Consider the following 14,463-nt stretch of genomic DNA (forward strand, 5'->3'; position numbering starts at 1 on the left):
ACAAGGCCAACTAATCCATTTTAAGATCGTAACGCGATAGTCAGAGAAGTTGGCCAATAGACATAGAAAAGGACCGGAAGTCGATTCATGGGGCGTAGGAGGCGGGTGTTCGCAACCGCCTAGGCCTGCACGGGTCAACGCAGCTTGGGGGCCGCGAGCCAGAGAGAGGCGCGTGACGAAGAGCTTGAGCGACAGGTCACCTTGGCCAATGATCTGCAGCCTTCGGGGAACTGCAGCCAGTGGCGAGTCGAGGGGGCGGGAGACAGCAGGTTAGGCAGTGAGAAGTTAGTGGCGCTGCTGGGACGGGGGGGAAGGAGACGCTTCTTCCTTCTGCTGCTCCTCTCCTTCCCAGGATCAGCGGCGGCGGTGGCCGCGAGTGACTCGGCAGCGTCTCCGGCTCCGCGTGCGAACCATGCTGACCGACGGCGGAGGCGGCGGCACCTCCTTTGAGGAGGACCTGGACTCTGTGGCTCCGCGATCCGTCCCAGCCGGGGCCTCGGAGCCGCCTCCACCGGGAGGGGTCGGTCTGGGGATCCGCACTGTGAGGCTCTTTGGGGAGGCCGGCCCAGCGCCGGTAGTCGGTGGCGGAGGCAACGGTGCGGGCGGAGGGGACGCGGCGCTGGATTTCAAGTTGGCGGCTGCCGTGCTGAGGACCGGGGGTGGAGGTGGTGTCTCCGGCAGCGATGAGGACGAGGTGTCTGAGGTAAGGCTCCAGGACCCCCGCCTCCCACACAGCGTGAGGCGTGAATTCTCTGGGCCGGCACGGAGCCGGGGCCACCCTCCCGCTTCCCGGGCGGAGTCCTTCTCTGACAGCGGCCGGCTCCATGGCGGCCGTGGCGGCAGTGCGGGCCTACTGAGCCTTCGGCTTACTCTTCAGCCCGCGGCTGAAGCGGGACGGGTTCCCGTCACCATCCGTAGACCCACAATAGGGAGTTCTTTGGTCTCTGAGCTTCGCGCGGGAACAAGGACTCCTCAGGCTACCTCCCGCCCACCCCGCTTTGGAGATGGGGGGGCGGGGTCTTGCCAGAGTCCCTGCCCTTGGTACTGAGAGAGAGAGAGACAGAGACAGAGAGATAGAGACAGAGTTAGCTAACTCAAAGATCGTTTCTCTAACAGTATATGCTTATCCCTAAAGTTGAGGAGTACATTTATTTGCTTTATGCCTTGCTTGTGTATTTAAGGAGGGTTCTTATTTTTCCTCTTCAGTTTGAAACAGGTGAGTATTAAGGGCCTCTCAGCTTTTATCCTGAGAAATCACGTGACTGCTGCTCCCGGGAGCTTTTGTGAAGTTAGGAAAAGGAAGTTCCAATGCATCTCTGAGCTTCGGAATGGCTATATAGCTGAACTCTGAGGTTTTTAGGCTTGGCGATGGGGCGCCCTATAGGCACCTTGTCTTTTGCAGTGAGGGAAATTAGTTATCAGGTCTTTCTTTTCTTTTAACTCTTATGCATTCAGTCTTATGTGTACACATTGTCAGGTCTGAGCAACCTAGGGCAGTAGGCAGCATCATCTTTTGGGCTTAGGGAAAAAAGGGATATTTTATATGTACTTTCCCCCCTTGACTATGGCTTGGTTATACGAGGGTATTTAAAAAGTTCTTGGAAAAATAGAATTAAAAGATAATACGAATCTTTTCATGAACTTTTTGAAGAACCCTTGTAGTACAGTCCCGTGATGATTATTGTTTTAAGTGCTTAGAGTATTTCTTCTATTTTGGTTCTAAGGTGCCTGGTTCATCCCCCGTGACCAATTATTTTAACCTCTGGTCTAGGTGTTAAAGTACAGGAATTTCTTTGTATGTGCAAACGATTCTGGCTCTTGTATTTGAGAGGAAAAAGGAGAGATTAGTTGTGGGTGGTAGACTACAGTTACTTCAGTGTCTTATTCTAGGTCTGAATAGTGTTTCTTTAGATTTAAAATCTTAGTATATTCCGACCCCAGCATTTTGCTCTGGAAAAACTGTGTGTTGGTTATAAGGTGAGATAGTCTCCAGAATGTTTGTGTCTTTGAATCTCACTATAAGGGAAATAACTTCTAAGAATGGGACAAGAATTTTATTTGAGGAGGCAGTTATGGGGAGAGTCTGTGGAGCACCCCCACTCTTTGTCTTGTGGAAGGCTTTCTTTTATACTTTCAGTGAAACTTGATGAGAGATGAACCTAGATCACATGTCCTTTTTAGCTGTGAAACAAAGTGGGGGGATATCTTTAGACTCTAAGGGTCAGAGTTTATTTTTCTTTGACATTTTTAACAGAGAATCTGAAAAGGTTTGCTTTGATCAAAATGTGATGGAAAGAGGGTGTCCTTGATTTTCTTGGCCATTTTTACATAATTGTCATGGGTGAGATGAGAGATCACTCATTTGTTTTTATACAAATAGTATTCTTAAATTTCTGCAAAGATAGAGTGCTAGTGAGTATCCAAAGTCATAAATCAATCTCTCTCTCTCCGTGCACACACACACGTGTACACACACACACCCACAAGGGTACTTCAAAAAGTTCAGGGGAAAATAGAATTAAAAGATAATACAAATCTTTTCATGAACTTTTTGAAGTACACTCGTGTATAGTATCGTTTGGAATCTCCAGACTATGTGGTTAAAGCTATGAGCAGAATTCATACCTTTTGTGTTTTTTGACATTTATTGTAGAAATCATGTACTGTATTCATGATTCCTATACCCATTTAATAGCAGCTAATGGTAGAAGAACCCCTTGTTCTCCTGTTTACTTGTTTTTTCTGTGCCTAAAAAGGATTTAGGTATTAGGTGTATATGTAGACCTCATTTTTGGAATGGAGGTTTCTAGAATACCCACAGACTTTAGCCTAATCTTAATGATGCTAAATGTGCATATAGATTTTTTTCTTAACCTGTGGAGAAAGGAAATTTTGTTTTCGTGTCCCTTTTTCCTACGTCACATAGAGAAGAAATTCCTGGAGTATCTAGTCTTTGCTATGTAGTATGTGGGGTAGGGCACAGTCTATGCCTTTGTGAATGAAATGACCTATTTTGCCCAAGCAAATTCCTTGACTCTTCTGTTTTCTCTCTGATAAGATAAGCTGTATTCTCCCATATTATTGCCTTTGAATTTCCAGTGTGAAGAGATCATAATGTTCTTTAAAAAATTCTCACTTAACTGGCATATGATGAGTAATACAAAAATCCTCATTTTAATTTTCCCTAAATATTTTAGAACCAAATACCTAGACATACGGAAAGATGATGAGTTGATGTGTAGTTTGGGAGTGAAGTTTGTCTTGTTACCCAAATGGGACAGGACTAGGTGAGAAATGAGTAAGAAATGTGGAGACCTAGTGTATTTGCTCATTAGTTGAAGTCCTATACATTTTGTGTACAGGGGAGTAGATACTCTAAGGAATTCTTTTCTATTTATTATCAGAGCCAAGAGCTGAGAAAAAACAAGCTACTTTCCCTTGCTGGCCAGGTCAAAAGACGTTTTAGTTTGAGGAAGGGGCTTAGGTCTTTCAGTACATTTTTTATATTAGAATTGCGCTGAGGGGATGCTACTACTTGGGATCTATGGTTCTTCTTTTAGGTATTTTAAAAATACCTGTCTTATATTTCTTCAGGCATACTGAACATGTTCATCTTAGCTGTCTAAGGCCTTGAATAGAAGAGTCAGAATTGCATTGAATCCTATTGCAATGTACCCATTGTTCAGAATAGAGGTCAGGTTAAAATTTTTTTTAAAAGTTTTAAAATTTTTATTTTTATTTTTATTGAAGCATAAATTGATTGTACATATCTATGGAGTACCACATTGAATATCAATACCTTTATGCAATATGTGATGCTCAAATCAGGATAATTAGAATATTCAACATTGTACAATGTAATCATTTTTTGTGGCCCTTTACCAATTTCTTGCTACCCGTCCACCCTTACTCTGGTGGCCTTAGTTCTGTTCTCGTTTTGAAAGGTGAACGAATTATTGTGATTGTTGTATCTTTCTTTATTTTTTATTTGTTTATTTATGTTTTTTAGCTCCCACTTATGAGTGAGAACATGAAGTATTTCTCTTTCTGTGTCTGACTTATTTCATTTAACGTAATTTTCTCTAAGTTCATCCATGTTGCTGCGAATGGCAGAATTTCATTCTTTTTTTATGGCAGAGTGGTTATTCCATGGTGTATATATACCACATTTTCCTTATCCACTTGTCCATTGATGGACATTTAGGTTGGTTCCAACTCTTGGCTATTTTAAAGAGAGCTGCAATAAAAACCAATTTTTAAATGCTAATTTTAGAATTGTAGTCTTTTTTTTTTTTTTTTTTTAAGCAAGTTGAAAGAAAAACAAAATTCCTAAAGGAAGGTCTTTAGTGAGATTTATGATTTTTAATTTTTCTGTCATAGAATGTATGCATATATGGTATGTATATATGTGTGACATCCTACTTTTAAAATTATTACAGAAGTAATACAGTCTCATGGTGAAAAATTCAACAGTATAGATAGTAGATATAAGGTGAAAAGAAGTCCTTTTTCCCACCCACACTGACCCTTCAAATCCCACCCTTCAAGGTAACCAATATTAAAATTTTTCTTCAGTAAGTTTTCTAGGCCTGTATGTCTATGTATGTATGTATGTGTGTGTACATGTTCAAAGACAGATATCAAATTAGAAATCATAGCTTTATATCATATTGAGGTTTTTTCTTGAGGCAGGTGCCATATTTACAATTATGTGAAAGTGCACAGAAATTGTATGCAGCTCTGAAATTATAGCAAAAGGTTTGTAGGGCCTTTTTTTCCCCCCTGAAGATTAGTTTTAAAGTCAAAAAGTACAGGCCATATAGAAATCCTATCCTGATTTTCTCCAGTAAGAAAGGAGCTGGGTCATTTTCTTTAGGGTTACTGGTGATCTATAATCTAGAACAGGGTTTCTCAACAGCAACATATTGACATTTTGGGCCAGATAATTCTTTGTTGTGAAGAGCTTTCCTGTGCATTAGCAGCATCCCTGGCCTCTACCCATTAGATGTCAGTAGAACCCACCCAATTGTGACAGCCAGAAATTCTTCAGACATTGCTAAAAGTCTCTTCTGGGAGCAGAATCACTCCTGGTTGAGAACCACTGGTCTAGAGGCCACTCTTGTCATCAGGGATAACAATTTGTCATGAATACTCTGTATTCAAACTTCAGGTAAACAAGGTGAGTCACTGCTTTTAATAGCATCTCAGGGCTTACACATAACCTGAACAAGGGAGAAAAAGAAGGTGCTGAAAGGTATAATGTAAAACTAGCAAGTACTGCTGTAAATTTTCTGTGTTAAATTTATCATTTTGGGGAACTTTCACTTTAAATATTATTTTAACTTAAATGTTATTTTCCTTAAAATATTATAGTATTGTCAAAACTTCATTTGTCCATGAAAATGAATTCTTAAAAAACCTTTATGGAGACTTTCAGTTCAATGGAGAAAGAACTTTATTCCATAAATTATCGTAAGTAGAGATAAAATAGGAAATATAACTTTGTACTCTAGTGGGCAAATTTTGGAGGCATTGGATATGTTTATTGAAAAAGTTACATGTTATTACTGTAACAATTTGTTGTATACTGCATTAATATCAACCTTCCACAAGCTTCATTCTGTAAAGCCTTAAGATTTTACATATAAAATGATGTGTTGATGAGTATAATTATATGAATGGTGGATCAATACAGAGTTGGTTAGTATGGGTGGAGAAAACTTTACTGTGAAACTTGACGTATGAGAGGGTTTTTATTATTATTATTATTTAGTACATTTTCAATAAGTGATTACATTCATACAGTTCATAAGTCAAACTAATATAAGGGCAGATACAGTGCTCCCATGTATCCTGCCCTTCATACTTTTAATGTTGTATATCCTTTCAGAATTTCTTTATGAAAGTACAAATATGTATTTTTATTTTTCCCTGTTATGCAAGAGGTAATATAGTATTTATGTGAGATTTTTAAATGGGTGAATTTGAGAGGGATTTAGACTTTTAAAAAAATTCAAGTGATAAATCATGTTATTAATGAAGCATGGAGAACAGTTTAAGCACATTTCTTTCTGAGCCTGTCTGATAGAGTGATGATGGACTAGATGATCTTGAGAATCAATTTTGGCCTTCTGATTTGATGATAGATAAATAAAATATGTTGCTTTAAAGAAAAGCAAAAGAGTTTTAAAAAGCATTAGTCTTGAGTTGGCAAGTAAAAAGAAAAGAAATGACAGGTCTACTAATTGTGGTTTTTTAAAAAATTCATCTTTGTTTTTCATTTTTTTTTTTTTTTTGGCGGCTGGTTGGTTTGGGTATCTGAACCTGTGACGTTGGTATTACAAGGCTGTGCTCTAACCAACTGAGCTAACTGGCCTGCCTGTGTATTTATCTTCTTTTGGAACCAAAGTTGTGAGAAACAAAATCAATTCTTTTTTTTTTCTTTACCCACTATAAAGCAACTGTTTTAATAGATCTGTCTTATCGGACCTTTGTTGATCACATTTCCCTCTCCTGTTGCTTGTCTGTGGAGTCACAGAATCTTGGTGATAATCCTATCTTATCTCATTTTAGGTAACTGCTACGATTTATTGAATGCTTATTATGTGCCAGTATCGTACTAGATACTTTTGTTGCTTTATTTACTTGTTTCAACACCCCTTTGAGATAGGTATTATCCCCATTTTTATAGATGAATAAATATAGGCTCAGAGAAATGAAGTAATAAATCCAAAAAAAACCCAAAAAATAAAAAAATTGTTAAAATGTTATACAATTAGTAAGCGGTAATGCTAGGATTTGAATCCGCTATTGAATCCAGAGCCCATGCTACTATTTTGCTTCTTCAGATTAAGAAATAGGCAGATTTTGGTTACCAAATGCTGTTTCTCCAATAAATCGTTGCTTAGTCCCTGTTGAAGTTTTCATAGATCTAAAGTGAAATGAGGAAAATAAAGGCAATGCAGTGAATTTCTCATATAGCCTTTCCCCCCCCACTTTTTTCTATTTTGAGATAATGCCTTTCCTACTTTTACAAAATGAATTTTACAAATATCTGTACTTGACAGAATGTCAAATTGGAAACTTTACGTCAGGAAAACGGGTAAAGCCTCAAAAGTCTGGGAACTATCGGGCTAAGTGACCTGCCCAGGATTACACAGCTAATGTGTAGCAGTCAGGGCTAGAAAATAGGTCATCTAATTCCCACTCTAGTTATCTTACCTGCTAGATTGTCTTGCTGTCTCTCTTCTGATGCATTGTCCCAGTGAATTTAATTAGTTGCTTAAGAAATGCCTATATCAAACTAGCATATCATACATAGTTGGCCTTGTTGAAAAAGTTTTATATCATTTAATGAAATTGGTGACAGCCATGTAGATCAGCATATTAAGGTGTACCACTGAGTACCATTAAGTATAGAAGGAGCAATATTGTAAGGTCATTTAGAAATGAACTTAATTGAAAAGTTCAGTCCTTTCATTATTCATTTTAAAGGGATTAAGAAATAATTACAACCACTGATATAGAAAGGCATATGCCCAACTTTGTACCTTTGTCAATGTGGGAAACACTGGTTTTGCAATATTAATACTGTAATTATTTTGTAAAAATTAAAATCTATGTGCTGTGCTATTGATAGTGCATGGTTCCTATGAATGAAGATCAGATGCCTGATGATGACTGACTAGTTTACCTTTCTTCCTGCCAAATTTACCTAAACCAGGAAGTGAAGTTGTATATAAGGCTCTTTAAAATTTTTTTTTATTTGAAATTTAGCAACTATTTGTCAAAGAGCACATTTTGCTCTCTCCCAGTACACATACTGTTCTCAAAGAAAGGGTATTTTTTTAAAATGTAGATATCCCATTGTATCCTATGATTTGATTCATCTGCATTAGTATGCAATTTGGAAAGGAGAAAGGCAAGTATACTCATCGGGGTTAGCCTTAAAAACCAAAGAATTGAACAAGAGAACTGTTCATAAAGTTGCCAAGTAAGTTTGATGTGTTTAATAGTTTGTAATGAGGACAGTTAGACTAAGAATTAGTTTTTTTTTTTTTTTAATTGTGGTAAAATATCCACGATGTAAAATTTAGCATTTCAACCATTTTTTTGTTTTTGTTTTTAAATTGTGGCAGAATATATATAACATAAAATATACCATTTTAACCACATTTAAGTGTACAGTTCAGTGGCATTAAGTACATTCACATTATTATACAACTGTCAGAACAGCCATCTCCAGAACTTTTTCATGTTCTGTACCCATTAAACAGTAACTCCCTATTCCCTCCTCCCCCCAGTCCCCTGGCAACCACCATTCTACTTTCTGTCTCTATGAATTTTACTACTCTGTGTACCTCATTTAATTGGAATCATGCAGTATTTATCCTGTGACTGGCTTTATTCACTTAGCATAATGCCTTCAAGGTTTATCCAGTTGTAGCATGTGTCAGAATTTCATTCCTTTTTAAGATTAAATAATATTCCATTGTGTATAATGTGCCATATTTTGTTTATCTGTTAATCTGTTGATGGACACTTGGATTGCTTTCACCTTTTGACTATTGTGAGTAATGCTATGTTCATAATTAATAATAATAATTATTATTATAATATAATTACTACTAATAATAGTTATGAACATAGGTGTACAGGTATCTCTTTGAGACACTCTGTTCAATTCTTTTGGGTGTATACCCAGAATTGGAATTGCTGGATCATATGGTAATTCTATTTTTAATTTTCAAGGAACTTCCATATTGTTTTCTGTGGCAGCTATATCATTTTATGTTCCTAGCAGCAATGTACAAGGGTTCCAGTTTCTCCACATTTTAGCCAACACTTATATTCTATTTTTTGTTTGTTTTTTGATAATAGCCATTTTAATGGGTATGAAGTGATTTCTCATTGTGGTTTTGATTTGCATTTCCCTAATGATTAGTGGTCTTGAGCATCTTTTCATATGCTTATTGACCATTTGTGTATCTTCTTTGGAGAAATGTCTATTTAAATCCTTTGCATGTTTTTAAATTGGATTGTTTGTTTTTTCTTGTTTAGTTGTAGGAGTTCATTATATATTCTGGATATTAATTCCCTATCAGATATATAATTTGCAAATATTTGCTCTCATTCTGTGGGTTCACTCTGTTGCTAGTACCCTATTATCTGCAAGTTTTTGATTTTGATGAAATCTAATTTATCTTTTTTTACTGTTCTTGTTGTCTGTGATTTTGATGTCATATCCAGGAAGTTGTTCCCAAATCCATCATCATGAAGATTTTCTCCAATGTTTTCTTCTAAGAGTTTTATAGTTTTAGCTGGTAAATTTATGCCTTTGATCCATTTTGAGTTAATTTGTGCATATGGCATAAGGTAGCAGTCTAATTTCCTGTTTTTGCATGTGGATGTCAAGTTTTTCTAGCACCATTTGTTGAAAGCTGTCATTTCCCCATTGAATGGTTTTGGCACCCTTGTCGAAAATCAATTGGACATATATAGGAGGGTTTATTTCTGGACTCTCTGTTCTATTCCATTTGTTTATATGTATGTCCTTGTGCCAGTACCACACTGTTTTGTTAACTGCAGTTTTGTAGTAAGTTTTGAAATTACTTGACATTGAAGGAAGTGTTAGTCCTTCAACTTTGTTACTCTTTTTCAAGATTGTTTTGGCTATTCAGGGTCTCTTAAGATTCTGTATGAATTTTAGCATAGGTTTAACTACTTAACAGGTCTATTTTTGCAAAAAAAATGCCATTGGAGTTTGATAGGGATTGCATTGAATCTGTAGATTGCTTTGGGTAAAAATAAATTTTAATATAAATCCTATATAATCATTACATCACATTAGATATTAGCAAATCAAAGGGCTTGAGCTTGACAACATATTAAAAAGCATCTATAGGTCATGGGTTTGGATCCCCTTACTGGCCAGCTGCCAAAGAACCCCACAAAAATTAAAAAAAAGCATCTATCAAGGAGAGACTGCCTGAGCACTCACTGATGTTCTCCCATGTTAACTTTGAGTAGATGTTTTTGGAATATAATCTTCATTTTTTCCTGATTTGTTCTTATATTGGCTAATTTGTGATTGGTCAGAATGCTTCATCTATTGATTAAATACTAGGAAGAATACTTTTTATCCTTTATATGATTAGAGATTAATTCAGTTTTGGAAAAACTATTTCAATATGGTATTAAATCTAGATAAATGAACTTGTAGTATGTAGTGATGCAGAATTGAGAAAGTTTTGACATAGGTATTTTACAAAATCGCATGTCAATGTTATACTCTGAAAGGACTTTCAGCTCTTATCAGCCTCTAATTGTGTTTTTTCCCCTAAGTGTTTTCTTATTCTGCTAAATCTATTTTTATTTTTGCCTTTTAAAATTGTACAATTGCTATATTCGGTAACATATGTGAAACAAACTATCATTATCAAAGAGCAAATCCCAAAAGAGACAGAAGTTCAATTATATTGGATACATTCTCTTTTTTGTTACTTTTTATTTTGATATAATTTCACATTTACTAGAAGTTTGCAAGAATAGCACAAGAAACTTCTCCCATATATTCTTTACTCAGATTCACCAATTGTATTCATTTTGTCCCATTCTCTCTTTCTGTTTTCATAAACAAATAATTTTCTGAACCATTTGAAAGTATGTTGCAGACATCACACCTTTACTCCTAAATACTTTAGTATACATCCCCTAAGAACAAAGATATTCTTTTACATAAACATAGTGCATTTATCAAATGTGAAATTTAACAAATAATCTGAAGTATTTTTCAAATTCTCAGTTTTAAAAATTGAAATATAATTCACATATCATAGAATTCACTCTTTAAAACGTGCAATATATTGGTCTTTTAAATATATTCAAAAAGTTGTGTGATCATCACCACTGTCTATTCTAAAACATTTTCATCAGCCCCAAATGAAACCCTGTACCATTAGCTGTCACGTCTCATTCTCCCCTTCCCCTATCCCCTGGTATTCACTAATCTACTTTCTGTCTGTATGGGTTTGTCAAGTCTGGGCATCTCACATAAATAGAATCATACAATATGTGGTCTTTTGTGTTTGGTTTCTTTCACTTAGTGTAATGTTTTCAAGGCTTCTGCATATTGTAGCATGAGTCAGTACTTCAGTGGAATAATTCACTTTGTGGGTATGCCACATTTTTTTCATATGCTGATGATATTTGGGTTAATTCCACATTTGGCTATTATGAATAATAACACTATGAACCTTTGTGTACTAGCTTTTGTGTGAGCATATCTTTTCAGTTCCCTTGGGTATATATCTAGAAGTGGAATTGCTATGTCATGTGGTAATTCTGTGTTTAACTTCCTAAGGAATTGCCGAGCTGTTTTCTACAGCAGCTGCACCATTTTACATTCCCACCAGCAATGCACAAGAGTTCCAATTTTTCTACATCCTAACATTTTTTATTTTTTGTTTTTTTTATTATAGCCATCTTAGTGGGTGTGAAGTGGTATTTCACTGTGATTTTGATTTGTATTTCCCTAGTGATTAATGATGTTGAGCATCTTTTCATGTGCCTCTTGGCCATTTCCATATCTTTGGAGAAGGATCTATTCAAATATTTTTTTCTGTCTAATTGAGTTATTTGTCTTTTTATTGTTGAGGTTTTTTTTTTTTTTAAATAAAAAAATGCTAGTCCCTTAGTAGATACATGATTTGCAAATATTTTCTCCCATTCTATGAGTTGTCTTCACTTTCTTGATTGTGTCATTTAAAGTTTTAAAATTTTTTGGTGAAGCTCAATTTTTACCTTTTTTTTTTTTTTGCTTCTGCTTTTGGTGTCTTGTTTAAGAAACCATCGTGTAATCCAAGGTCATGAAGATTTATGCCTCTTCTAATAGTTTTATAGTTTTAGCTCCCTACATTTAGGTCCTTGATTCATTTTGAGTTAATTTTATATAAGGTGTGAGACAGAGGTCCAACTTCATTCTTTTGAATGTAGGTATCTGTCTAATCATTCCAGTACCTTTTGTTGAATAGACTTTTTCTTTCCCCATTGAATAGTCTTGGCACCCTTGTCAAATCAATTGATTGTTGGGCCGACCCCGTGGCTCACTCGGGAGAGTGCAGGGCTGGGAGCACAGTGGCGCTGAGAGCGCAGTGGCACTGGGAGTGCCGAGGCCGCAGGTTCGGATCCTATATAGGGATGGCCGGTGCGCTCACTGGCTGAGTGCGGTGCAGACGACACCAAGCCAAGGGTTGCGATCCCCTTACCAGTCACAAAACCAAAAAATAAAAAATAAAAAAAATAAAAATCAATTGATTGTAAATGTAAGGGTTTATTTCTGAATTGTCCGTTCTAGTCCATTGATCTATATGTCTCCTTATGCCAGTTCCATAATGTCTTGTTTACTGTAACATTTTATAGTAAGTTTTGAAACTGTGAAGTATAAATCCTCTTTGTACTTTTTCAAGATTGTTTTGGCTATTATGGGTTATTGGATATGTTTTTGTTCTCTTGATATGGTCTTCAAGAAATGTGTAATGGGGGTATTTAATACGATGCAGAATTTTGTGTTCATATACAAAAATCCCACCCCTCCCCCCATAACATTCTAGCTCTTGAAATTTCTGCCCTGCCGTATATGCTGAAGGTGAATGGGGGAAATTCATGTGATTTAAACTTGTGGTTTGCCAGACTGCCAGGACAGCAAGTTGTCATAGTATGAGTGGTTTTTTTCTGTGCATCCCCTCACTGGCAAAGTCTGGATATACACGGGTACTTCAAAAAGATTGTGGAAAAATAGAACTAAAAGATAATACAAGTCTTTCCATAAACTTTTTGAAGACCCTTGTATGTTTGAGAGGAAATACAACCAAAGAGGGAGGAGATTCTTGGTTTGGGTAGCTGTAGCCTGAGTGGATCATAGCCTCCAAGAAGCATATGGACAGAATTACTTTTTCCAGGATAATAAAAAATGGATAAATGGAATAAAATATAAAACATAGTAATTAGAGTTTTTGCATCTGGTATCTTCTAATTTTAGAAGATTTTTGATTTTAGTTAATCTGGTAACTGCTTTAAGAGGTGTAAATTCAATATTTAAGTAACAAACAATTTGCTTAACCCAAGCTAGTGTTAATTGGGTTAAACAATTTGCTTAATCCAAGGCAGTGTTAATTGGGTTAATTTGCTTAACCCAAGCCAGTGTTAAAATAGTTAATTTAATCACTTGTGTGATTAAATTACAAAAATAAATCTTGGATGTCACTGCTTAAATGGTTTCAATTATGTTAGATTATTAGTTATTTTGCTTCTATGAACAATGAGAGTCTGTACTATATTTTAGTATGTGTTTTACTTGGTACTTAACTGACAGGTTAACAAAGAAAAGTTTACTTTCTTTTAGTTCGAAGAGACCATTATTTAAAACTATATTTAAATCAGTTGCATGGATTTGATCTATTAACCCTCCACCCAACAGAATTTAGAATAGTGTGATAACACAGTATCATAGGTACTTACTATTGTGTATTATCTACTTGGTGCTGATCTGTTGAAATCAGTCACTCATTCTGTACAGAAGAAAATCAGTTGAGTTTTGAGTAGGACCTTTTCATGAAGTTACATCTTGCATAACAGAATTATGTCTTTCAGAGGTTAGAGTTTTTGGTAGTCTGTTTAAGAATTTTGATTGGTATTTTAGAGTGAATTTATTTATTCACAATTATTTATTTAGAGCTTGCTATCTGTTAAGCATTGCTGTAGATTTTGGAATTACAAAGATTGAAAAAATGTCTTTTTGGGAATATGAACATTTCAGGGAATGAGAAAACAAGGTAAATTATTTATTCAAATCATGTTTGCCCTTCTAAATTCCTTTCAAATATTAATAAATTATATTTGAGTGTTCTAGGCATTGTGTACTTTAATTGCATCATCTCATTTAATTTTCTTATGGTTTTATGACAGTCCAAAATATCAAATTCAATGTATGGATCATTGCCCTGTGTTGGATGATCACTGTAAAGGTTGATGTTTGATTGTCTTAAGGAGATTGAAGGACTTTAAGCAGCAGGTTTAAAGGGGCAATGATTTAAAATGAAAGGATACATAGTCCATTAGCATAAGATTGGCATGTGCTCATATTTGAGCAAAAACTACAACTGCTCCTCTGTTATGTTCTGTAAGCTCTCCAAGCAAGTCATGCATCAGGGCCTTTGGCATTTGCAGTTCCCTCTGCCAAGAGCATTCATTCTCTTCTAAGATGTCTGAGGCTTCCCTCTTACTTTTTACTGTTTGTTAAGAGGGCTTCCAACTACCTACTGTATGTATATTCCGTAAATATCTCAGGCTCACCCATTCTAAAACTGAACTCATCATTTCTCCCTCCACTCTTGCTATGATATGAATATGTCTCCCAAAGTTCATGTGTTGGAAATTTGGTCCCCAGTACAACAGTGTTGGGAG

The 14,463-nt window shown here is 36.2% G+C and overlaps 1 protein-coding gene across 4 annotated transcripts in view; it reads left to right on the forward strand.

The window, feature by feature from the left end:
* The first annotated feature begins 312 nt into the window (after positions 1-312).
* ANKHD1 (ankyrin repeat and KH domain containing 1) overlaps positions 313-14,463 on the forward strand; it is a 119,290-nt gene continuing 105,139 nt past the window's right edge. For all 4 annotated transcript variants that reach the window (XM_063088174.1, XM_063088177.1, XM_063088176.1 and 1 more), the window contains exon 1: positions 313-703. In XM_063088174.1, the coding sequence (XP_062944244.1) occupies positions 413-703 (291 nt within the window). In that variant the 5' untranslated portion in view covers positions 313-412. The remainder of the gene's footprint in view (positions 704-14,463) is intronic.

The sequence above is a fragment of the Cynocephalus volans genome, chromosome 2 (assembly GCF_027409185.1).
Source record: "Cynocephalus volans isolate mCynVol1 chromosome 2, mCynVol1.pri, whole genome shotgun sequence".
NCBI classification, from domain to species: domain Eukaryota; kingdom Metazoa; phylum Chordata; class Mammalia; order Dermoptera; family Cynocephalidae; genus Cynocephalus; species Cynocephalus volans.